Source organism: Caenorhabditis remanei, chromosome IV (assembly GCF_010183535.1).
Source record: "Caenorhabditis remanei strain PX506 chromosome IV, whole genome shotgun sequence".
In the NCBI taxonomy this organism is placed as follows: domain Eukaryota; kingdom Metazoa; phylum Nematoda; class Chromadorea; order Rhabditida; family Rhabditidae; genus Caenorhabditis; species Caenorhabditis remanei.
In genome coordinates, this window is record NC_071331.1 from 22,071,009 (window position 1) to 22,097,099 (window position 26,091).

General features: G+C 37.1%; 8 protein-coding genes across 8 annotated transcripts; 4 read left to right on the forward strand and 4 right to left on the reverse strand.

The window, feature by feature from the left end:
• Positions 1-783: 783 nt before the first annotated feature.
• GCK72_015719 (uncharacterized protein) lies at positions 784-6,420 on the reverse strand (the record flags this gene model as incomplete). Its single annotated transcript, XM_053731084.1, has 11 exons — positions 784-909; positions 958-1,109; positions 1,153-1,300; positions 1,346-1,721; positions 2,420-2,563; positions 3,732-4,041; positions 4,687-4,804; positions 4,856-5,007; positions 5,051-5,198; positions 5,252-5,633; positions 6,311-6,420. The coding sequence occupies 11 exons, from the start codon at positions 6,418-6,420 to the stop codon at positions 784-786; spliced, it is 2,166 nt and encodes a 721-aa protein (XP_053585856.1).
• Positions 6,421-7,368: 948 nt separating this feature from the next.
• GCK72_015720 (uncharacterized protein) lies at positions 7,369-9,355 on the reverse strand (the record flags this gene model as incomplete). The annotated part of the gene is made up of 3 exons (XM_053731085.1): positions 7,369-7,451; positions 7,825-8,465; positions 9,246-9,355. 3 exons carry the CDS (start codon positions 9,353-9,355, stop codon positions 7,369-7,371), a joined length of 834 nt encoding a protein of 277 aa, XP_053585857.1.
• A 5,033-nt stretch (positions 9,356-14,388) lies between these two features.
• On the forward strand, positions 14,389-14,829 carry GCK72_015721 (uncharacterized protein; the record flags this gene model as incomplete). Its single annotated transcript, XM_053731086.1, has 1 exon — positions 14,389-14,829. One exon carries the CDS (start codon positions 14,389-14,391, stop codon positions 14,827-14,829), a length of 441 nt encoding a protein of 146 aa, XP_053585858.1.
• Positions 14,830-15,802: 973 nt separating this feature from the next.
• GCK72_015722 (uncharacterized protein) lies at positions 15,803-16,509 on the forward strand (the record flags this gene model as incomplete). The annotated part of the gene is made up of 4 exons (XM_053731087.1): positions 15,803-15,946; positions 15,991-16,138; positions 16,182-16,333; positions 16,384-16,509. 4 exons carry the CDS (start codon positions 15,803-15,805, stop codon positions 16,507-16,509), a joined length of 570 nt encoding a protein of 189 aa, XP_053585859.1.
• A 2,296-nt stretch (positions 16,510-18,805) lies between these two features.
• On the reverse strand, positions 18,806-19,855 carry GCK72_015723 (uncharacterized protein; the record flags this gene model as incomplete). The annotated part of the gene is made up of 2 exons (XM_053731088.1): positions 18,806-19,727; positions 19,773-19,855. 2 exons carry the CDS (start codon positions 19,853-19,855, stop codon positions 18,806-18,808), a joined length of 1,005 nt encoding a protein of 334 aa, XP_053585860.1.
• Positions 19,856-20,057: 202 nt separating this feature from the next.
• GCK72_015724 (uncharacterized protein) lies at positions 20,058-21,107 on the forward strand (the record flags this gene model as incomplete). Its single annotated transcript, XM_003098982.2, has 2 exons — positions 20,058-20,140; positions 20,186-21,107. The coding sequence occupies 2 exons, from the start codon at positions 20,058-20,060 to the stop codon at positions 21,105-21,107; spliced, it is 1,005 nt and encodes a 334-aa protein (XP_003099030.2).
• A 726-nt stretch (positions 21,108-21,833) lies between these two features.
• On the reverse strand, positions 21,834-22,888 carry GCK72_015725 (uncharacterized protein; the record flags this gene model as incomplete). Its single annotated transcript, XM_053731089.1, has 2 exons — positions 21,834-22,752; positions 22,806-22,888. The coding sequence occupies 2 exons, from the start codon at positions 22,886-22,888 to the stop codon at positions 21,834-21,836; spliced, it is 1,002 nt and encodes a 333-aa protein (XP_053585861.1).
• Positions 22,889-23,069: 181 nt separating this feature from the next.
• Positions 23,070-24,126, forward strand: GCK72_015726 (uncharacterized protein; the record flags this gene model as incomplete). The annotated part of the gene is made up of 2 exons (XM_003098961.2): positions 23,070-23,152; positions 23,205-24,126. 2 exons carry the CDS (start codon positions 23,070-23,072, stop codon positions 24,124-24,126), a joined length of 1,005 nt encoding a protein of 334 aa, XP_003099009.2.
• Between the last annotated feature and the right edge of the window lie 1,965 nt (positions 24,127-26,091).

Consider the following 26,091-nt stretch of genomic DNA (forward strand, 5'->3'; position numbering starts at 1 on the left):
GAGATCCCTCGGTGTTAGACCTACAGTACCCCCGATTCTAAAATTTTAGATCCTGAATCCACCTACAGTACCCCCGATCCTACTATTCTCTATTCTACAGTACCCCCTGGGTGCTGAGATCGACTACCGTGGTTGCCCTAGACTGTAGTTTCAGAGCAACCGGTGCTTATCTCATCTCCCGGGGTAGTACCTCCTTGACACTACAGTATCCCCGATCCTAAATTTTTGGATCCTGGATCCAACTACAGTAACCCCCGATACTACTATTCCCTGCTATTCGGGTCCTATAGGGGGTTAGACGACTCGTTTTCTAGCTCGCGGTCTGGAGGACCAACAGTACCCCCGATCCTAAATTTTTGGATCATGGATCCTGCTACAGTACCCCCGATCCTACTATTCTCTATGCTACAGTATTCCTTTTTCCCGTTGGGATCACAGAACGGTTCAAATACAAGATCCGATAGTATCTGATGTTGAGCTAACCATTCTGAGATCCCTCGATGTGACACCTACAGTAATTCCGATCCTGAATTTCTACCTCCAACTACAGTAACCCCGTTCCGAGACCCAAAGTGATTCAAACATGGTCATGATTATACTTTTCTGAAAGCTCTTAGGGAGGTGAATGCGACTGTGCGAAGTGAAATTTGAATTGTTTGGGTCTTGCAGAGAAACAACTCAAAAATGGACACAATTCCTTTTTTGTAAACACTAGAGGATTCTGCCAAACTGTGGTTTATTTCATGTAAAAATTAAGAACATAGAATTTGGAAAATGAATGAATTAATTACGAAGAGAAAGAGATTTCTCCAGAAGGAATGCCAACACGTCGGGATCCATTTCCTTGGTGTTCTTAGACATTACACCACGAATATCTTCCACAGTTTTGATCTGCTCCAGGCAGGTTTCCTGAAAAAGTTGAATACACTTGTTGTTCTGATCAAACAGTTTTGATACCTTCAATACACTTGAATTGAATTTCACAGCCAAATCGAGTTTCTCTTTCAGACTCTTTTTTGAATTCTTGATTAAATGGAATTCACACTTTAGAATGACTCTTTGTGCATCGAACATGTCGGCTAGTTTCAGTATCCCATCCAATGTTTCATCTGGAATTTACTGTTGACATAAACAAAATGAAGAGTGAGTTACCATTGATAACAGGGTCTCCATAAAGAGATTCGAGAAACAATTGGAAGTATTTCGCTTCGACATCTTTCAGACTGATTTCATCTTTCTTCGATTCTACGAAACTTCCGATGAACAGAGATTTGAAGTAGGAAGATTCCGAAGCGAGGTACTGAAAATAGTGTTTTGATAGGGACCCCCACATAGAAATACTCACCAATTTATTCACATAAAACGTTTTGTCCTCGACAATCAACACGACATCACTAAACTCTTTCATTGATTCATCAAACAGTCGAGCCGTTTCTTTTTCAATTACCGTCGGAGGTATCCTGACTCCATTTTCATCTATCTCATACACTTCCACATGACATTCAATCGTCATGTGTCCATCAACGAAATACTTTGAATCGTCTAGAAACCTTATCGAGGATACGTCTTTAATTCTTCCATCTGTCGTACCAATTGTCTCAAAACCATTCTTTGTTCTGATTTTGTACTCGATTTTCCGGCCAAGGGACGGAGATGGATTTTTATATATACAAAACCGACACTCCCATTCTGATAGACCTTCTTTGTGACACCATATATTACTGAAATTGTTTTTAAAAAGTAGTTTTTTTTCACAAACGAATTTATTGTTGTGAGATTTAATGTTGAAATGTATTTTTGCAGGTAATTTCGGAAATTATGCCTTTACTAAAGAAGGTCACCAAGTGATCATGGAGTTATCGGATGTAACTTACAGTAGTGGTGATGATTTTTTGAGTAAAAATATGTTGAGCAATGTTTGTAAAAACAAGACATAATGTCAGAATGCGTTTGCTTTTAATCAATTATTCATGTTATAAAATAGTAACAACTAGCCAACATGCATTGTGTTCTACAGGAAAAACATAATTAAAACCTTTTTTGGTTAATTGCAGCTGTTTCATAACCATAAAACATCAAACAATAGAGCGAAAATTAGAAATCCAATTTTTGTCGCTGAAAAGCGCTCCGTCGTACAAAGGCAGAAACTATGTATACATTTGGAATTACAGTTTTCTCCACACTCACAGCATTGCAAAGCATAAAAATACTGTTTTCATGGTAAGTCCTGTTCCATGGTCACGTGGTTTCGTTACCTATTTACATCCCTCAAAAACTAATTGTTCCGGAGAAAATGTTGCATTTGACTAGTTTTGGGTAGAATCTCAGACTTTCTGACCTGATAAGACGTTTCAGTTAAAGTCTAAAGATTGTTTTGACAGAATTCAAAATGATAGAACTAGTTTCAAAGTAAACTAACCCTGCTATTTCATTGATCTTTTCGAATGGTCCCGCATGATACTCTCCAGGCGTTGAATGTTCTATATCAAGAAAAGTATGAGAGTATATAAACTTTCCAGTATATTCCATTGTTAGACTGCTCAGAGAGATCAGTTGAGTACTTCTGAAAAAAATAATTTGTAAAAACACTTAGAGAGGAAGCAATATGAGTATGCAACTGAGAACATTATTATACAACATTTGTTTGAGCGATCTCTTGGAGAATTGGAAAAATGTATTTCATTGTTTGCAGTATTTTCTAGTTTTGAGACGTCATAATGGATGAAAAAGGTCCCATCCATCAGAATTGTAGAAATTTACTATCTAATGAGCCAGAAAACGTACTTTTTGGGCGGAAAAAAGATTTTTAGAAGAAAAAACTGATTTTCGGAAAAGTGTATATAACTTTTTGGCAGAAACCTTTTTCGAACATAAATTGTACTCGAGGACGCTTTCGAACTGTTTTATTTTTTGGAAAAATAATTGTTGGCTGAAAGCTGTTTTTTTTCAGAAAAACGGTTTTTCTCTATCAAAAAAGTGTATTTTCTGACCAAAGTTCACGTCTTCTGGTTCATAATTATTCAATAAAAACCTTAAAATACTGCATTTAAAGTAAAGCTTACGACAGTACAAAAAATTAGAAAAAAAATAATGAAAATTGTCGAGGAGGGAGAAATAAGAAATGAAATCGGTCATACCCAATTTCTTATCAATCAACTATAAGCTCTCCGCTATTTCGATGTCAACATTCAACTAAGACATAGTGATTATCAGTGGATAAGTCATATAAGACGGTTGAAATTTCAAAACTTTTTGCTGGCGAATCAAGAAAAGGATTACTGTGAATAATCTGTAGTGGTGAAAGACAATATTTCTTTGAATTTGAAGGAGTTTGCAACAAACTGGAAATTGCTAGAAAAAGTTGCAGATGAAGAACTGAGTTTTCTCACTTAGTTCTGTTCACGTAATTTTTTGTCTTTTTTTCAAATTTTGTACCAACAGATTTTTCCGACATAGCAATATTAGAGGCAAATTATATTAATTGATTATCGTGGTTCATTTCATTTAAAAATTACATGCGTTTCGTGTTCAATTACCGTGAGGAGTTTGAATAGTTTATTGGCAAAGGGCAATCCTCTAATACGACAACATATATCCAGTAAGTTTTGGAATAGTCACTTTATCAAATGCCTTCATGTCATTTATTGAAGTTTCATAAATCAATTCGAAAATTAAAATTAAACAGAATTTGCACTAACATTACAAAATAATAGAATTAATACATATTTTACAAGCTGAGCGCCAAATAATTCTTTGGGAGATTGGAGACTGTCCGTCCAGTAAGCTGTGTGTCGACTCGACAAAATGGACACTGAATTTGATTCGGTTGGACAATCTGTTTGCAGCAACCAAGGCATAGAGTGTGTCCACAATCCAGTACTCGTGGCGTTCTGTCTCCTTCCTCTCCATACTCTAGCAAACAAATAGTACATGACAAAGTATCTTTCTTTTTATGTTCCTCCTTAGCCTTCTGTTGTTCCTTAGCTTTATATTGCTCTGGAGGTCCACTATTCGATAAAAGTTTGGCAAATTGGCATGGACCTATCCACGAAAAAGTTGAAGACAAAAAATTGTTTTGACAGTATTCAAAATGACACAACTAGTTTAAAATTAAACTAACCATTCTATTCCGTTGAACGTTTGTGTTAATCCCTGATGCCATATACGAGGGTTTGAATGCTCTATTTTAAGAAAAGTATGAGAATGAATAAACTTTTCAGTATAATCCATTATTAAACTGCTCACAGTATTTCTGAATAAAGACTGTCTAAAATTTTTTTAAAAATAAGTGTTTGCTATCCGTTAATGAAGTCAAAACTACATTAAGGAAATTAAGGAATAGAAATGAGAGAAAGGAAGCAATATGAGTATGCAACTGAGAACTTTTCTTAAAATTTGCTAGACCGATCTCTTGGAGAATTGGTAAAAAAGTTTACAGAGGGAAAGCATGAAACAGTGCGAAAAAAAGAGAAAAATTGGTTTGTTGACCGGAGAGAGAGAGAGAGATAAGAGATGAAATTGGTTATCACATGGAACCAAATTTCTTATCAATCAACTATCTCTGCAATGTCAACATTCAACTAAGACATAGCAATGATAGAGACACAAAAACATTTCTTGCTCATCGTGGTTTATTCCATATAAAAGTTAAGAACATAGAATTTGGAAAATGAATGAATTAATTACGAAGAGAAAGAGATTTCTCCAGAAGGAATGCCAACACGTCGGGATCCATTTCCTTGGTGTTCTTAGACATTACCGAACGGACATCATCCACACTTTTGATCTGTTTCAGACAGAATTCCTGAAAAGAAGTTGAATACATTTGCTGTTTTGATTGAATCATTTTGGATACCTTTAATTCATTCGAATTGAATTTCACAGCCAAATCGAGTTTCTCTTTCAGACTCTTTTTTGATTTATTGATTAAATGAAATTGACACTTTTGAACGACTCTTTTCGCATCAAACATGTCTGCTAGTTTCAGTATCCCATCGACTGTCTCATCTGGAATTTACTGAGATCTTGAAGAAAATGTACAAAAAGTTACCATTGATAACAGGGTCTCCATAAAGAGATTCGAGAAACAATTGGAAGTATTTCGCTTCGACATCTTTCAGACTGATTTCATCTTTCTTCGATTCTTCGAAACTTCCGATAAACAGAGATTTGAAATAGGAAGATTCCGAGGCAAGGAACTGCAAATAGTACTTGAGACCCATAATACCGTAGTACTCACCAATTTATTCACATAGAACTTCTTATCCTCGACAATCAACACGACATCACTAAACTCTTTCATCGACTCATCGAACAGTCGTGGTGTCACAATTTCGATTTTTGTTTTGTTTTCTGTTGCCGCCCGTGGTTTACTGACTCCATTTTTATCTATTTCATACACTTCCACATGACATTCAATTGTCAAGTTTCCATCAACAATATTCTTTGGATCTTTTCGAAACATGATCCAGGAATTGCCTCCAATTCTCCCTTCTCTCGTACCAACTGTCTCAACACCATTCTTTGTTCTGATTTTGTATTCAGTTTTCCAGCCAAGTGACGGAGGTAGAAGGTTATACATACTCAACCAACACATCCATTCTGATTCATCTTTTTTGTAACATCGTATCTGACTGAAATTGTTCTTAAAAAATAGTTGTTTTCACAAACAGAGTTATTGTTGTGAGATTTAATGTTGAAATGTATTTTTGCAGTTAATTTCGGGAATTATTACTTTATTAAAGAAGGTCACCAAGTGATCATGGAGTTAGCGGATGTAACTTACAGTAGTGGTGATGATTTTTTGAGTAAAAAATAATGTTGAGCAATGTTTGCAAAAACAAGATATATTGTCAGAATGCGTTTGCTTATACTCAATTATTCATGTTTTATGGTTATAAAGTAGTAACAACTAGCCAACATTTATTGTATTCTACATAAAAAAAACATAATTAAAGCCTTTTTTGGTTAATTACAGTTGTTTCATAACGATAAAACATCAAGCAATAGAGCGAAACCTAGAAATTCAATTTTTGTCGCGAAAAAGCGCTCCGTCGCACAACGATTGGCACGGTGCCAACAAAGAATTGACTGAGTGTTAAAATTGATTTTTTCGCGTAGGTGTCGTATTTTTCGTTTTAATATAAACCGCGACGCGAACACAACGCGACTTTATTCAAATATGTTCAAATATGTTATATACTAATTTAATGTGTGATCGTGTTCCTCTTAAACTTGATAAGACGTTTCAGTTAAACTCTAAATATTGTTTTGACAGTTTTCAAAATGATACAAATAAAAGTAAACTAACCATTCTAATCCGTTGATCGTTTCTCGTGGTCCCTTAAATGGGTCGCCTTTGTTTGAATGCTCTACATTATGAAAAGTATGAGACATCATAAACTTTCCAGTGTGATCCATTGCTAGACTGCCCACAGACTGAGTATTTCTGAAAAGAAAACATAATTTCTAAAAAGACTTAGAAAGGAAAACATTTATTCGACCTATCTCTTGGAGAATTGGAAAAAAATGGTTCATTTTTTGAAAATGCAGTATTTTCAGGTTTTCAGACGTCATAATGGATGAATAATGGTCCCATCCATCAGAATTGTAGAAATTCGAATTCTCTATCTTATGAGCCAGAAAACGTACTTTTCGGAAAAAAGAAATAGATTTTTCGAAAGAGAAAAACCAATTTTCGGAATAGTGTATATTTTTCAAAACAAGTTTTTTTTTCTGATACTCGGTTTTTCTATATGATATTTTCTGACCAAATTCTTGAGATAGAGAATTTAATAATAACCTGAAAATACTGCATTTTCAGTGCAAAAACTAAAACAATTGAATTGAAGGCGGCAGAAGGAAAGCATAAGACAGTATGAAAAAAGAGAAAAAAGAGGTTTGTAGACCAGAGAGTGAGAAGAAATGAAATCGGTCATACTCAATTCCTTATCAATCTACTATTTGCTCTCCGCTATTCCGATGTCAACATTCAATGAAGACATAGCAATATTAGAGACACAAAACATTTATTGCTTATCAATCAATGAGTCATGTCATTCCCCCAAGAAAGTTTCCAACCGCTTTTTAATTTCAAACTAATTGATGCTGAAACACTGAGAAGATTGAGACATTTACTTATATTCGTGCCAAGAAATCCGGAAGAAATAGAATACGGTGTATTAGTGTCACTTTTTTGCTTACTTTCAACAGAAATTTAAAAACCTGCTGGTTGACAATTCTCTTTACAGTATCTCTGGACGGTTTGGCCTAACTGTAGTTTATTCAATAATTAGGAACATAGAATTTTTGAAATAAATTAATTATTTATGAAGAGAAAGAGATTTCTCCAGAAGGAATGCCAACACGTCAGGATCCATTTCCTTCGGATTCTCGGACGTCACACTTTCCAGTAAGATCCATTGTTAGACTGCTTACACAAATGAGTATTTCTGAATAATGGTAGTAATACGTTACCTAACTTCACCAACAAAAAAATATTCATAAACATTCTCTTTTCACTAAAATGTTGTTTGCTATTCGGTATTGACGTCAACACTCAATTAAGGAATAGCAATGCAACAGAGGAAGCGATATGAGTATATGATCTCCTTGAAACCAGAATTAGTTGACTTGAGAATGTATACAGTAATTCCATAACCAGTAGTAGTTTTAATATACGCTTCGAAATAGACACCTCATCGAATGATTACTTGACATTTATTGAAGTTTCATGAATTCAACATGCGGATCAATTCGAAAATTAAAATTAAACAAACAATTCACTACCATTAAAGTATGATACAATTAATATATTTCACATACTGAGAGCCAGATAATTCTTCGGGAGATTGGAGATTGTCCGTCCAGTAAGCTGTGTGTCGACTCGACAAAATGGACACTGAATTTCATGCTGTCGGGCGATACTTTTGCAGCATCCAAGGCAAAGAGTGTGTCCGCAATCCAAAACTCGTGGCGTTCTGTCTCCTTCCTCTCCATACTCTATCAAACAAATATTACATGACAAAGTCTCTTTCTTCTTTTGTTGCTCCTTAGCCTTCTGTTGCTCCTTAGCCATCGCTCGCTCGAATTCTTTCTTGCTCAACGAAATAGCCATTTGTAGCTCCTTTTCCTCAATTGCCAGTTGACTTTTCTGATCATGACATCCGATTTCTGTTTCGTTTTTAATTACCGTCTGTGGCTTCCTGACTCCATTTTCATCTGCTTCATACACTTCCACATGACATTCAATTGTCAAGTGTCCATCAACAAAATACTTCGGATTATTTAGAAACGAGATCCAGGAATTGTCTCGAATTGTTCCATCTGTCGTACCAACTGTCTCAAAAGCATTCTTTGTTCTGATTTTGTACTCGATTTTCCTGCCAAGTGACGGAGGTAGATAGTCCAATCTTGTCAAACAACACCGCCATTTTAATTCATTTGTTTTGTAACACAAGATCTGACTGAAATTACAAAAAAAGAGTTGTTTTCACAGACAAAGTGATTGTTGTGAGATTAAATGTTGTTGAATATCATTATTTTAGAGTTTCTGGTACAACTATGGACAGTCACCAAGTAACCGTAGAGTTATCGGACGTGATTTATATACAGTACCGTCCAAAAGGTTGTAAACTCTGGCCGTTTTCATTTGAAATTGGCGAACTTTGAGAGTGTCGCGTGGTAATACTAATTGTCCCATCAAGTAGAATTTTAATGAATTATACAAAACAAAGGTAAAGCTTTATTTTTGTAGTTGACAACTTTTTTGTACAAACACTCCCTAGCAAGTTACGTAGCGACAAAGTTATTTCTCCCTCAAATCGACCAATTTCAGTGTAAAATAGTGAACATTTTGAGCTCTCGTCTTAAAATGACTACAACTTTTTGGGAAGTACTTGTACAAAAAAGTTGTCAACTACAAAAATATAGATCTACCTTTGTTCTGTATAATTCATTTAAAATTTACTTGATGGAACCGTCAGTATTGTCATGTCACACTCTCAAAGTTGGTCAATTTCAACTGAAAAAGGCCAAAGTTTACAACCTTTCGGACGGTACTGTAATTGGAAAACTGAGGAAACTCTGATTGCAACTATAATTGCACTTTTTGCTCTGGAAGTCCACTATTCTATGAAAGTTTGGCAAATTGACAGATTAATCATGGAATTATCCACAAAAAAGTTAGTCGAAAGAATGTTTTGACAGTATTCAAAATGAGACAACTAGTTTAAAAGTAAACTAACTATTCTATTCCGTTAAACGTTTGTTTTGTTCCCTCATGCCAAGTGAAAGGCTTTGAATGCTCAACATTATGAAAAGTATGAGACATCATAAACTTTCCAGTATATTCCATTGTTAGACTGCACAGAGAGATCAGTTGAGTACTTCTGAAAAAAGATAATTTGTAAAAAGACTTAGAGAGGAAGCAATATGAGTATTTTGCAACTGAGAACATTATTATACAACATTTGTTCGACCGATATCTTGGAGAATTGGAACAACGTCTTTCATTGTTTGCAGTATTTTCTAGTTTTCAGACGTCATAATGGATGAAAAAGGTCCCATCCATAAAAATTGTAGAAACTTCAAATCTAATAAGCCAGAAAACGTACTTTTTGACGTTTGGCATTTGTTTGCAGAAACCTTTTTCGATTACTATTTTCTGACCAAAGTTCACGTCTTCTGGTTCATAAGTATTCAATAAAAACCTTAAAATACTGCATTTATAAGGAAAGCTTGCGACAGTATGAAAAATCAGAGAAAAAACTGAGGTTTGTCGACCAGATAGTAATAAGAAATGAAATCGGTCATACCCAATTTCTTATCAATCAACTATTTCTTTTTCATCGTTTCGATGTAAACATTCAACTAAGAGTAAGACATAGCAATATTAGAGACATAACGTATTCATTGCTTATCAGTCGATGAGTCATGTAAAAAAAACACTTGAAAAAAATATGGTCCCTGGAGTTTCTTTTTCTGATTAGAATTCACTGTTTTTCTTTTGGTACTGTTTATTCTGAGTACTTGGTGGCTCTTACAACAGTCCCATCATTTTCCCAGAAAAAGAACATTTCGTGTTTTTTTTCTTTTTTACGATATAAACTGAAAAAAACGCGAAATTTTGTTAAAAAACTACACGGTGGAAACCATTCGTGTGGGAAAACTCTTCCACGGAAGCTCATTTTGATCCGGAAAAACGAGAATTTAGGGCGTTTAGAACGATTTTTAGCATATAAGAAGGGTCAAATTTCAAAAGTTTTTATTTTCGGCCATAATTCGATAGGTTTTGTGATATTCTGTAGCCAATCCAGGTTTTTGCATGAGGAGAGGAAACCATAAATTAGCTGTATAATAATACAAGAATTCTTGAAGTTAAAAAGGAAAACCAAATTTACAGTATTTTCCTATAAATTCATTTCTGAGTTTTCTATTTTTGCCGACGTGACCTATTATTAGTTTGTTAAAAAACTTTATTGAACAGAAAAAAAACGAAGATACTTGAATAAATAAAGAAAAACACGTGAACTACAGAAAATGAACATGTTCAAATTCTGTAGTGTAAGGAGAAAGCCACGCGGACTACAGAAAATGAACATGTTCAAATTCTGTAGTTTAAGGAGAAAAAGACGTGGACTACAGAAAATGAACATGTTCAAATTCTGTTGTTTGAATAGAAAATGGATAAAATAAACCCATTGGATGTCAAAAACCAATATGGTCCGTGTACTATTAAAGTGGAGGGTTGAATCCGACCATGAAAAGACTTTGTAGTGATGAGTGAGTTAGTAGAATTATATCTGAAAATAACAATGGTTTACTATGCCTCATCATATGCTTGTATATACACACGAGGGGGCATCGAATTTTTAGGCTGATTTCCCGTGGATATTATTATTCACGCGGAGAACCTTACGTCTTTTTGGCTAATGTCATTTTTCTTTTGTTGAATTATGAACACATATGACATTTTTTCATTTCTTTATTTCTTTAGTACTTTTCCGAAAGGGGAATCACCGAATTGATAGCTCTTGAGTAGCTCTTTAGAAGACGAATAAATTTATTAACTTGTTTGAAGAGGAAAATAAAAAGTTACTCTCTACTGCTCGACACTGTATGTTGTAGCCCTCATCAATTTTATAAGCATCCAAAATTGATACGGTTCATCATATCCGCATAAATGTATCATGAATAAACTTGTTTAATTTCTTGAAGTCTTGAATGTTCCTAATGAGCCTACTCACGAAGAAAATTTTTCTATTCACGATTGCAATTGTATCAAGCATCTTGAAATAAAAAAGGCAACATTTCATGCTTATTGGAATGTTGGGACTATATTATGAACATTTTTTAAAACAGGACACCCTGGAGCTTGGTCTCGCCCCGCCCCTATGCTCAGTGCCCTGGAAGTAGTGATTACCTTAAAACAGGACACCCTGGAGCTTGCTCTCGCCCCGCCCCTAAGCTCAGCCCCCTGGAAGTAGTGATTACCTTAAAAAAGGACACCCTGGAGCTTGCTCTTGCCCCGCCCCTAAGCTCAGCGCCCTGGAAGTAGTGATTACCTTAAAACAGGACACCCTGGAGGGGCAAGTATCTATTTCTTAACTCGACAATAGAAAAATCAAAACAAGAGCAACTCTCGTTTTCATCGCGTGAAATACACAAAAATGCGCTATTCAAGTTTGAGTGTTAAAAACAAAATTGACGTGAAGTTATTTTGAACAAAAATATTCTTTCTAAATGTGGCCGCTTGGAGAAGTGGTTAACGTGGATGGATTTGAATCGAAAGGTTCTTGGATCGATTCCCACCGAGTGCAAATGTGTTTTGTATTCGAGGTGGGAGTCATCCAGTCCACCGCTATGCCCCCTAAAAATGCCCCTTAAAAATGCCCCCTCGTGTGGGGATACGGGCGCGTTGCCTCATCAACATCAAACTAACATAATCTAACAGCCAAAATGGTAGATTTCGGATATTTTGAACAAGTGTCTTGAGGAAAAAGTCTGAAAATGAATTTGTTTCGTCTGTGCTTCTTTTCCTGATTTCAAACATACATTTTCCTTCAATTGAACTGACACACTTTCGACAGAGAGACAACATAGAAAAATATCCGTTCCATGACAAAAATTTAGTATAACCGTACGCATTGTATGTATAAACCCATGATTAGAAAAAAAATCAGATTAGCTGAAATTACTTTTAGATTACTAACCGCTCCATCAACCCAGAGAAATTGGAAGGATTATATTTAAATGTATGCATTTTGAAAATGAATTAAACACAACAATAGCGCGTTCACTATTTAGTAGAACACGCCGCAAATTTTGGAATGTGCTCTAGATTCATTTCCTCTGAAGAAATAAAAAGACACGTGTCATGTTTTATTCCTTCAAAAAATTTTGTCAATGCATTTGAAATTATGTTTTTCCAATTTCTCTGGGTTGATGGAGCGGTTAGTAATCTAAAAGTAATTTCAGCTAATCTGATTTTTTTTCTAATCATGGGTTTATACATACAATGCGTACGGTTATACTAAATTTTTGTCATGGAACGGATATTTTTCTATGTTGTCTCTCTGTCGAAAGTGTGTCAGTTCAATTGAAGGAAAATGTATGTTTGAAATCAGGAAAAGAAGCACAGACGAAACAAATTCATTTTCAGACTTTTTCCTCAAGACACTTGTTCAAAATATCCGAAATCTACCATTTTGGCTGTTAGATTATGTTAGTTTGATGTTGATGAGGCATAGTAAACCATTGTTATTTTCAGATATAATTCTACTAACTCACTCATCACTACAAAGTCTTTTCATGGTCGGATTCAACCCTCCACTTTAATAGTACACGGACCATATTGGTTTTTGACATCCAATGGGTTTATTTTATCCATTTTCTATTCAAACAACAGAATTTGAACATGTTCATTTTCTGTAGTCCACGTCTTTTTCTCCTTAAACTACAGAATTTGAACATGTTCATTTTCTGTAGTTCACGTGTTTTTCTTTTTTTATTCAAGTATCTTCGTTTTTTTTCTGTACTTATAAATGTCAGTTCAATAAAGTTTTTAACAAACTAATAGGTCAAAGTGAAAATTTGCATTTTAAAATCAAAACAAAAGTAGTTTTCGTATCTTTCCATAATTTGGCTACACTTTCCACATGCTGGGCGTAGAAGCGTTCTAAAACTGTAGTTTTATCCGTAATTCCAGCACCGAGAAGCATCATTGTCTAAAAGTGTATAAAACTACACATTTTAACGTAAATTACTGTTTTTTTCACGAAAATCGCCAACTTTTGAAATTCTACTCTTCTTATATGTTCCAATGATGAAAGTTGCTCAGAATTTTCTGAAGTATCAGAATCTGAAATAAAAATATATGACTTCAGTCCTCTTTTTGCAGATCCAGAAGGGCACTCAATGGTACCGAAAAAGGCAACAACTGCAAGAAATTACTTTGACGTCTGATAACTTCTTCGATGTGCTCGTACAAAAAAGTTGTCAACTATTAAAATGAAGCTCTAATTGTGATCTATACACTCTATGAACAATCAATATTGTGATACAATCGGGCGCGTTTGCGTAGGTTCACCGTCTGTGGATTTTTCGGTATGTTTTTCAGGATGTCCGCATTTTATTTTAATTTTCAAAAATGCAAATTATCATCAAAGGTTTCACGTGAACTCGAGTGGCTCAGCCGCGTCAACCTATCCTGGTCAATAAATGTTTTGTGTCTCTATCATTGCTATGTTTTAGTTGAATGTTGACATTGAAGTACCCGAGAGCAAATAGTGGATGGATAAGACATTGGGTTCCACTGATTTTTTATTACTATCTGGTCGACAAACCTCATTTTTTCTCTGATGTTTCGTATTGCCTTACATACTTTTCGTACATACCTTAGTGATTTTTACGTTTTAATTCAATTCACTATTTTCCAGGATTGGTTGGAAAACTACTCAACTCATTTGTGTTAGCAGTCTCTAACAATGGACCTTCCTGCACAGTTTATTTGTTCTTATTCCTTTTGTGATGTGGAGTCATCAAAAGATTTTCCGTGTTGGGCACCAATAGAAACGATCAACGGAATACAAGGGTTAGTTTACTTTTAAACTAGTTGTCTCATTTTGAATACTCACAACAACAACATTGTTTCTGAAAACAACTATTTTTCACAATTTCAGTTGGATCTGGTGTAAAAAAATTAATGGACCAGACTGGGAGTGTTGTTTGTCAGGATTGAGCATTCTACCTCCGTCACTTGGCAGGAAAATCGAATACAAAATAAGAACAAATAATGGTGTTGAGACAGTTGGAACGACAGATGGAACAATTCGAGACGATACCACGATCTTTTTTCGAGAAAATCCAAGTTATTTTGTTAATGGAAACATGACAATTGAATGTCATGTAGAATTATATGAAGTAGATAAAATTGGAATAAGGAAACCACGGACGGTAATCGAAAACAAAACAGAAATCGGATTTCGTGATCAGGAAAGTCTACTGGCAGTTGAGGAAAAGGAGCTACAAACTGCTATAGCGTTGAGCAATAAAGAATTCGAGCAGGCGATGGCTAAGCAGCAAAAGAAGGCTAAGGAGGAACAGAAGAAAAAAGAGACTTTTTCATGTACTATTTGTTTGCTAGAGTATGGAGAGGAAGGAGACAGAACGCCACGAGTTTTGGATTGCGGACACACTTTATGCCTTGGTTGCTGCAAACAGATTGTCCAATCAAATCAAATTCAGTGTCCATTTTGTCGAGTCGACACACAGCTTACTGGACGGACAATCTCCAATCTCCCGAAGAATTATCTGGCTCTCAGCTTGTAAAATATATTAATTATATTATATTGCAATGTTAGTGAATTTTCTGTTAGTTTTGTATTTTCGAATCGATTTTTTAAAAGTATTTTTCTTTTTTCTTCTTTTTCTATAATGGAAACAACGGACGCTAATTGAATTAAAGGTATCAAAACTGTTCAATCAAATCAAAGTGTACTTAACTTCTTTTCAGGAAACCTGTCTGAAGGAGATCAAAACTGTGGAAGCTATTTGTGATGTAACGTCAGAAAATCTCAAGGAAATAGATCACAACGTGTTGGCATTTCTTCTGCAGAATATCTTTTTCTTTTTAAATAATTTTTCCATATTCTATTATACGTTTCTAATTGCTAACACGAAATGAACTACGGTTATCTGATAAATGTTTTGTGTTTATTAAATAAAAAAGCTAATAGTTGACTGATAAGAAATTAATATAAAAGTGACGACCGATTTTATTTACTTTTACTTTCTGGTCGTCCAACCAAATTATTTCTCTGATTTTTCGTATTTTCACTTAAAAAATGCGGTCTTAAGTCCCTTTATGCTTTTCTTTTCAAAACTACAGAAAATCGATCGAACGGCCTTTTTCAAAATTTTTCTAAATATCTTACACTGCTCGACATAAGTAATCGGGCAATTGGCTTTTCAAATTTATTCAAAAATGAGGAAATTTTTTGTAGAATCCTGAATGCAGTAAAATTCTTTCTATATTTTTCGAAAAAAATTGAATTTTGTGAATAGTGGTTTCTTGACGCGACATAAGTATACAGTATTTATTCAGCAGACGCCAATACACGGTATTCTTTTTTTTCAGAAAAAGTTTTGTGTCTCTAATATTGCTATGTCTTAGTTGAATCTTGTCAGCAAAACGATATAAAGGAAATAGTTGATTGATAAGAAATTGGCTATGACCGATTTCATTTCTTATTACTCTCTGATCTCGTTTCGAAACAATCCAAAGTATTTCGTATATGGACACATGACAATTGAATGTCATGTAGAAGTGTATGAAGTAGATGAAAATGGAATCAGGATACCACCACGGCTGTTTGATGAATCGGTGAAAGAGTATAGTGATGTCGTGTTGGTGGTCGAGAAGAAGAAGTTCTATGTGTTAAAGCTGGTGAGTATGTCTACTGTATTATGGGGACTCAATCAATATTACAGTTCCTTGCCTCGGAATCTTCCTACTTCAAATCTCTGTTCATCGGAAGTTTCGAAGAATCGAAGAAAGATGAAATCAGTCTGAAAGATGTCGAAGCGAAATACTTCCAATTGTTTCTCGAATCTTTTTATGGGGACCCTGTTATCAATGGTAACTTACTGTACCTTCTTTTTATAATCTCAGTAAATTCCAGATGAGACAGTCGATGGAATACTGAAACTAGCAGACATGTTCGATGCGAAAAAAGTGTTGAAAAAGTGTGAAGTTTTTTTGATCGAAGAATCAAAAAAGAGTCTGAAAGAGAAACTCGATTTGGCTGTGCAATTCAGTTCGAGTAAATTAAAGGTATCAAAACTGTTTGATCAGAACAACAAGTGTATTTAACTTCTTTTCAGGAGACCTGCCTAAATCAGATCAAAACTGTGAATGATGTCCGTTCGGTAATGTCAGTGAATCCCAAGGAAATGGATCCCGACGTGTTGGCTTTTCTTTGCGAGAAGTTGCTTCATCTTAGTAAATGATGGCATCAGACCATGTATGATTTCTATTTTTTCCAAATTTTACTTGAAAATCTTGCTATATCAAGGTTTCTTACAATTCCTGTCACATTCTTTGCAGTCCTCTGTCAAATACCGTTTCAAGAACGACATTTTCAAGCGAAAATACCAAAAGTATAGTCATTTTCTCATTTTCTATGTATAAAACCACTAAAATCTAAAAAAAAATAAGAAAATTAAATCGATTTATTCAAAAAAACTTGGAAAATACAATCCGCTATCCGTCATCCAGAGACAAGTAAACTTTTTATACTCATTCGACCGATTCCCTCCGACAACAATCCATAATTTAGTGTCCCGATTACATTGGAGAGTGACTGATGTGTGTTGGTGGCTGGTGGCTATCTGGGATTTCAGAGAATTTAATTTGTAAGTTCTAAAACGTCCCCGGTTGCTAAACGTACCTTATATTTGTGATATTTCGAAAAATGAAGATTCGTGTAGTTCGCCAACACACTAACTTCTGCTATCCCCTTGTAGACACTCGATATTTCACATGTTAACCGGATATTTTCACAATTTGTCCAATTTTCATGAGGGGGGATACTTGGATTTAAGCCATTGGAAAGAATAGGAAATTTGCAACATTCTGAAATGAGAAAAATCGGGGTACTGTAGGTTGGTGGCCTAGAAATCCCCCGGAAGGCCACCAGACTCAAAACAAGTTTCAAATTTGGAATCTCCATGAAATTTCCAAAGTTTTGAGCTCCATATCGACATATTTTAGCTCAATTTGAAATTTTGTGTCCGGTGGCCTAGAAACTTCCATTCCTAGGCCACCAAACCCAAACCATTGAAATTTAAAAAATTCGATGTGAAACGGATTACTATAGGTTGGTGGCCTAGAAACCCATGTCCTCCTCGAAATTTGGCAAAATATGGGGTGTCTTGGCCACCAAACTCAAAATAAGCTCGAAATTCTTCATTTCCATAAAATTTCCAAATTTTTGAGCCTCATATTGGCATATTTCGGACATTTTAAATTTGATGTCCTAGAAACCTCTATTTCTAGGCCACCAGACCCAAATTTTAGAAGTGAACCGAAATAGGTCGATATGGGGAAATCACAAAAAATCCGTAATTTTTTTTGAGCCCCATCTTGACCGATTTTGGAACAGTTTGATTTGGTAGCCTAGGAAATGCATTTTTTAGGCCAACAGCCTCAAATTTTCAAATTGAACCAAAATAGATCAATATGAGGCTCAAAATTTTGGAAATTTTAAGGAGACTACGAAAATCATAATGAAAAACTGGGACACTTGAGTTTTCGGTATTTTTTGAGGGAGGGGGGGGGGGGTCACAAGTTGATGAAATTTTTGGAAAAAAAAGTTTTTAAAAAATTTTTGCTCACCTTTGATTTTCCCGCTTAATTCTGGTATCCGCCGGTCGATACCATCAAAGTATATTCTTGGAATACATCCGTCAGCTAAAAGTGCCAGGACCGATAATAGTGGTAGGAAGGGATTCATTGTGAAACATTAGAATATATTAATTGAATTCTCGTCCCTCATTGCCCTAATTAATAAGTTCTAATTAAGTTTTTATAATTACATTGGCCTTGTAAGTGAGAAAACTAATTAGTAGTAGCCACTGACCACAAAAAAGTGCGGCGGAAGCTGGAAAAGTGGGAGGAGCCTTAAAAAATGGAATGAAAAATAAACATGATGAGGTTGTCGAATGGGCATCTGATGACGTCACCAATTACTGTTGCCACGTTCTGGAGACAATTTAAGCACGCCGTGCCCTGGAGAGTCTTCTGAGCCAATTTCAGCTTTTGTTCCAGATTTTTCAATATTTTCTCATTTGAAATGACTTTTCGTTTTTCCTGGATCTCCTTTACTAGTTGGCTAGCACGAAGAGACCTCTGGGATACTGACTGTGAAGAAAGTGGACATTAGGTAAAAATCAATGAATGGAGAGGTCTATATGAGTCATTTGTGTATAGCAGATGGGGATGCTAATGACTCTCTCATTTGATCAGATGTACTGTACCTCACTCCATAGACAATTGGAGGGCTCTAGGACAGTGACGTCACCCCGAACCTTAAGACCTTCCCAGGAGAATGCGTCATCAAGACTTCCTTTTCCCTCTCCGGGAATGACACACTCTCTCCCTCATCGTATTTCTCTAAGATAATATCGACAGGCCGTTAGGGAGACGTGGCTAAAATGTGATTCCTAATAAAAAATAAGATGCAAGCAGTTTATTAATAAAATACATAATTCAAATGAAACAAATAAAAAAATGAGAAAATACAAATCACTGTGGCCACACCGCCATGCAAACACTCATGTTATCCATACAGTAGCAAGCAGTCAGAGTCCTTCCGTCGTCCATTTTGATATCCGATCCCATGGAACTGAACTTAAACGTGTTTCTCTTCCACTCCTTCCCTTCGACACGTTTAGTCATCGGATTCTCGATTCCTTTGAAAAGATCCTCTTCAGAATAGTGGAAGGGTTTCATTGCGATCCGAACTCCCTCAAGACGTGGGAATTTTCCAGCCAACCATTGTTTCAGAAACTCATTCAACTCCTTGCAATTGAGTAAAGTGAAATCAAAATTGACCTCAGCACAGTTGAGACTCAACAAGTTATCGAGTGTCACCCACATTGCGTTGGCAATTCTTATCGTGTCGCGTTCCAAGAAGTGTCCGTGGTATGTATAGAATAAAATCTCGACCGGGTTAGTGCGGAGATGGAGAATCGGTGCTGCACAATTTTGTAGAATAAATTCATACTCATTAAAGCGGAAATTCAGACGAGAATCACTGAATACAGTGGTTATTCCAATACTGTTTGCCCAATCGATAGCCCACATACTCTTCCGGTCGAATCTTATTCTGACAGGTGGACACTTCAAAGCATCCGATAAGAATTCCACGACAGTCTTCATTCCCTGAATCGGATCATCCCAATAAGTCACCCATATCTTTGACAGATGATCATAAATGATTGGTACTCGATGACCCCGAATCTCAATTATTTCTTCTTTGCTATCAGAAATTACTTCAGCCATACTACTGACACCCAACAATGTATATGTCGATTGATCACCAGTTTGACACCATCTCACTTCCGGTACTGTATCACAATTCACGTGTAACTCGTTGCCATTGTATCGATTTTTGTGCAGTTTAACGAGTCGGGTGGTCCTCTTCGAGCACAGGGAGAACATGACTCTGAAATTGATAAATTTGAAGGGAAACCGGGAGGGGAAAACTCACAAATCTTTACAGTGGAATAATTTCAGTACTTCACGGATGACAACATGGGGAGTGCGTAGAAGAGGGAACGGTGTAGACGGCATCTGTGTGGGAATGCCTGAGGTATGAGTGAAGAACACAGAGGACCTTTTTGGGCAGATCGATAGTTAGTGTCATCCGTTGCTGCGTAAGGTTCATCAGGGCGAGATTGCATAGTAGAGTATGTCGTCGTGGAACCAGCCGCTATCGATCTGCCCAAAAAGGTCCTTTGTGTTCTTCACTCATACCTCAGGCATTCCCACACAGATGCCGTCTACACCGTTCCCTCTTCTACGCACTCCCCATGTTGTCATCCGTGAAGTACTGAAATTATTCCACTGTAAAGATTTGTGAGTTTTCCCCTCCCGGTTTCCCTTCAAATTTATCAATTTCAGAGTCCTGTTTTCCCTTTGCTCGAAGAGGACCACCCGACTTGTTAAACTACACAATAATCGATACAATGGCAACGAGTTACACGTGAATTGTGATACTGTACCGGAAGTGAGATGGTGTCGAACTGGTGATCGATCAACTTATACATTGTTGGGTGTCAGTAGTATGCCAGAAGCAATTTCTGAAAGTAAAGAAGAAATAGTTGAGATTCGTGGTCACCGAGTTCCAATCGGTTATGACCATCAGTTAAAGACATGGGTGACTTATTGGGATGATCCGATTCAGGGAATGAAGAATGTCGTGGAATTCTTATCGGATGCTTTAAAGTGTCCACCTGTCAGAATAGGATTCGACCGGAAGAGTATGTGGGCTCTCGATTGGGCGAACAGTATTGGAGTAACCACTGTGTACAGCGATTCTAATGAGAGTTTTAGTGAAGACGAGTATGCATACATTCTGCAAAACTGTGCAGCACCGACTCTAGATCTTTGCACCTCCCCGGTCAATGTTCATCTCTATAGATACACTGGACACTTTTTGGAACGCGACACAATAAGAATTTCCAACGGAATGTGGATGACACTCGATAACTTGATAAATCTCAAATGTGCTGAAATCAAGATAGACTTTACTCGATTCACATATGATGATTTGAATGAGTTTCTGAAACAATGGTTGGCTGGAAAATTCCCACGTCTTGAAAGAGCTTCGATTGCAATGAATCCTTATTTCTATTCTGAAGAGGATCTTCTCAAAGGAATCGAGAACCCGATGACTAAACGTGTTGAATGGAAGGAGTGGAAGAGAAACACGTTTAAGTTCTATTCCAGAGGATGGGATATCAAAATGGACGACGGAAGAACTCTGACTGCTTGTTATTGTTACAAAAACATGAGTGTTTGCATGGCGGTGTGGCCACAGTGATATGTGTTTTCTCATTTTTGTATTTGTTTCATTTGAGGAATATATTCTATCAATAAATCGCTTGCATCTTATTGTTTGTTAACAATGAAATCGTTGTCTCGGGAATGGAGAGAGAAATGACAATATCTGGACTTTCCTAGATGACGCATTCTCCTGGGAAGATCTTAAGGTAAGGGATGACGTCACTGTTCCAGAGCCCTCCAATGGTCTATTAGCTATAGTACAGGTGAACAATAAGAACAGATGTTCGCGTGGGAAAACGAGACTCATTAGCACCCCCATCTGCTATGCACAAATGACTCATATAGTAGACCTCTTCTCATTCTCGTCATTTATTGATTTTAATACATCATATCTCCAACTAGCCAACGAGTGAAGGTGACACAGGACAAGAGACAAATCGCATTAAATGAGAAAAACCTTGAACATCTGGAACTGTAACTGATCTTATCAGGGGCGGAGTCTCATTGAGAAGGAGGCGGATACCGTGGAGTTCTACGTGAAGAAGAGAAGAGAACACAGCGGGAATTTATGGAGCAGTCGAGTAGTGATAGAGCTCCTGAGATTTTGCTCAAGCTTGTTTTCCCACGTGAACATCTGGTTTTATTGTTCAGCTGTACTATAGCTAACTCCATAGACAATTTGTTAACAAAAAATAATATGCAAGCGATTTATTGATAGAATATATTACTCAAATGAAACAAATACAAAAATGAGAAACAGAAATCACTGTGGCCACACCGCCATGTAAACACTCATGTTTTTGTAACTATAGCAAGCAGTCAGAGTCCTTCCGTCGTCCATTTTAATATCCCATCCTTTTGAACTGAACTTAAACGTGTTTCTCTTCCACTCCTTCCCTTCGACACGTTTAGTCATCGGATTCTTGATTCCTTTGAGAAGATCCTCTTCAGAATAGTCATAGGGATCCATATCAATCGCAACACCCTCGAGACGTGGGAATTTTCCAGCCAACCATTGTTTCAGAAACTCATTCAACTCCTTGCAATTGAGTAAAGTGAACTCCAAATTGACCTCAGCACAGTTGAGATTCAACAAGTTATCGAGTGTCACCCACTGTCCGTTGGCAATTCTTATCGTGTCACGTTCCAAAAAGTGTCCAGTGTATCTATAGAGATGAACGTCAACCGGGTTAGTGAGAAGATATAGAGTCGGTGCGGCACAGTGTTGCAGAATGTATTTATACTCGTCTTCACTAAAATTCTCGCTAGAATCACTGAATACTGTGGTCACTCCAATACTGTTCGCCCAATCGATAGTCCACATACTCTTCCGTTCGAATCTTATTCTGACAGGAGGACACTTCAAAGCATCCGATAAGAATTCCACGACAGTCTTCATTCCCTGAATCGGATCATCCCAATATGTCACCCATATCTTTAACTGATGGTCATAACCGATTGGAACTCGATGACCCCGAATCTCAACTATTTCTTCACTATCAGAAATTGCTTCAGCCATACTACCGACACCCAATAATGCATAAGTCGATTGATCACCAGTTCGACACCATCTCACTTCCGGTACAGTATCACAATTCACGTGTAACTCGTTGCCATTGTATCGATTATTGTGTAGTTTAACGAGTCGGTGGGTTCTTTTGGAGCACAGGGAGAACAAGACTCTGAAAGTGAGATCTTTGAAATTGGGAGGGAAAGCATTAGGGGAAAAACTCACAAATCTTCACAGTGGAATGATTTCAGTATTTCCCGGATGACGACATGGGGAGTACGGAGAAGGGGGAACGACGTAGAAGGCATTAGGGGAGAATGACTCGAGCAGACCGTTTGGGCAGATCAATAGCGGCTGGTTCCACGACGACATACTCGACTATGCAATCTCGCCCTGATGAACCTTACGCAGCTACGGATGACACTAACTATCGATCTGGCCAATCGGACCTCTGTGTTCTTCACTCATACCTGCGGCATTCCCACACAGATGCCGTCTACGTCGTTCCCCCTTCTCCGCACTCCCCATGTTGTCATCCGTGAAGTATTGGAATTATTCCACTGTAAAGATTTGTGAGTTTTCAGTTTTCCCCTCCCGGTTTCCCTTCAAATTCATCAATTTCAGAGTATTGTTCTCCCTGTGCTCGAAGCGGACCAACCGACTCGTTAAACTACACAAAAATCGATACAATGGCAACGAGGTACACGTGAATTGTGATACTGTACCGGAAGTGAGATGGTGTCGAACTGGTGATCGATCGACTTATATATTGCTGGGTGTCAGTAGTATGTCAGAAACTTTTTCTGATAGCAAAGAAGAAATAGTTGAGATTCGGGGTCATCGAGTACCAATCAGTTATGACAAACTGTCAAAGATATGGATGACTTATTGGGATGATCCTATTCAGGGAATGAAGACTGTCGTGGAATTCTTATCGGATGCTTTGAAGTGTCCACCTGTCAGAATAAGATTCGACCGGAAGAGTATGTGGGCTATCGATTACGCAAACAGTATCGGAATAACCACTGTGTACAGTGATTCTCGTCTGAATTTCCGCTATAATGAGTTTGAATTTATTCTACAAAATTGTGCAGCACCGATTCTCCATCTCCGCACTAACCCAGTCGAGATTTTAATCTATACATACCACGGACACTTCTTGGAACGCGACACGATAAGAATTGCCAACGGACAGTGGGTGACACTCGATAATTTGTTGAACCTCAACTGTGCTGAAATCAATTTGGAGTTCACTTTACTCAATTGCAAGGAGTTGAATGAGTTTCTGAAACAATGGTTGGCTGGAAAATTCCCACGCCTTGAGGGAGTTCGGATCGCAATGAAACCCTTCCACTATTCTGAAGAGGATCTCCTCAAAGGAATTGAGAATTCGATGACTAAACGTGTCGAAGGGAAGGAGTGGAAGAGAAAGACGTTTAAGTTCAGTTCCAGAGGATGGGATATCGAAATGGACGACGGAAGGACTCTGACTGCTTGCTACTGTATGGATAACATGAGTGTTTGCATGGCGGTGTGGCCACAGTGATTTGTGTTTTCTCATTTTTGTATTTGTTTCTTTCGAACTGTTTATTATATTAATAAACTGCTTGCATCTAATTTTTTTTTCGTTGTCTCAAGTACCGTAAAAACTGTATTTGAGGCGCCCCTCTAATAGTGGTGCCCCCCGACAGACTTTTTGAACAATAGAGGTGCACCCTCTAATTGAGATGCCCCTCTAATACAGTTGCCCTCTAGTGATTTCCACTTTTCTCTAATATCACCATTAACTGACTCCTAACTGTTCTTTCACATCACTATTTCAGCATTTGTGTTGTTAAAAACGTAGTTTGCTATGAAAATTCAGGATTTTGTTTCCGTTTTTACGTAAAAGTTCGAAAAATTCGGCATAAAAAACTAATGAAATCAAACAAATTCAAAAGAGGGTTGGGTATCGAGGTCGGGCGAATTCGTCGACGAAAAATAGAGGTACGGTATGTTGGTCTAAGCGATGCTGTCTAGAACAGGGCTCTAATGGACTCTCAATATTATCTTAGAGAAATACGATGAGGGAGAGAGTGTGTCATTCCCGGAGAGAGAAAAGGAAGTCTTCCTAGATGACGCATTCTCCTGGGAAGGTCTTAAGATATGGGGTGACGTCCCTGTCCTAGAGCCCTCCAATTGTCTGTGTAGTAAAGTACAGTACATCTAAACAGATGAACAATAGAAACTGATAAAATGAGAGACTCATTAGCACCCCCATCTGCTATGCACAAATGACTCATATAGTAGACTCATTCTCGTCATTTATTGATTTTAACCCATCATATCTCCAGTATTCCAGATATCTCATGGCTCGCCGCGCTAGCCAACGAGTAAAGGTGACACAGGAAAAGAGACAAATCGCATTAAATGAGAAAAAACTGAAAAATCTGGAACAGAAACTGATATTATCAGGGGCGGAGTCTCATTGAGAAGGAGGCGGATATCGTGGAATTCTACGTGAAGAAGAGAAGAGAACTCAACAGGAATTTAGGGAGTAGTCGAATAGTGATAGAGTTCCTGAGTTTCTTTTAGTGGGCGTGGCATACTGCGGAACAGAAGACAGAAACTGTTCGGAATCTTTTTTCCATCGAACAACATCCGCATTTTATTCCCAGAAATGTCCTTTAATTTTGATCGTAAAGCTCAAGGTCAGAAGTAAGAAAATTTCAGTTTTAGAATTATTCTGAGAGCATTATCCAACAAGTCAATCCAAAAAATCCTGGTTTCAGATACTTTTTCAAGTCGAAAAGGCAATTTTTCATTTTGATTTCGGAAAAATCTACGGGATTTGTTCATTTCTCAACATTATCCAACGAATAATAGCTCAAATCGTGAGAGCAACGGAAATCTACAAACCAAACTGCTCCTCGGCGGAGCGCATTTGCATACCCCCTCAAATTTTCTCTGATTTTTTAGTAAATTTTTTAACTTCTCTTTTTTTCTATGTTTTCGGCATATTTTTCTCTCATTTTTTGACTGAAATTATGCTGAAAAATAGGGAAAATCTGAAAATAAAAGAAATATTCAAAAAACCACGTGAAAAATCTTGGCGCTTGCAATTTTCGATCTTCTTATCGCGCGAAACGATATTTCATAACAGAAAAGAAGCACATCGCATTTCTTCGTTTATTTTCCGGCGACGTCATGTTTCCCAGGTAATCCAAATTGTTCCGAATCCCTTGACCGTTCGGTAAACGATACTACTTTCAGGGCGACGTCCTTTTTCAGGAGAAATGGATTAATTGGATCGAAGTGTGAGTTTAAAAACGTTTCATACTGGTATTAAATCAAAACAAATTTCAGAGCGGAAAGAAGAATGTTCAATTGAAGGAATCGTCAGACTCGTCAAATTCTTCGGACTCAGTATCGCGACCAGGAACTTCCCGCGATTACTCATCACCCAAAAGGTTACGTCATCATCGTCACTGCCCGAGAGACTAGCCGCGATTCACTTTCTATGGCGCATTCG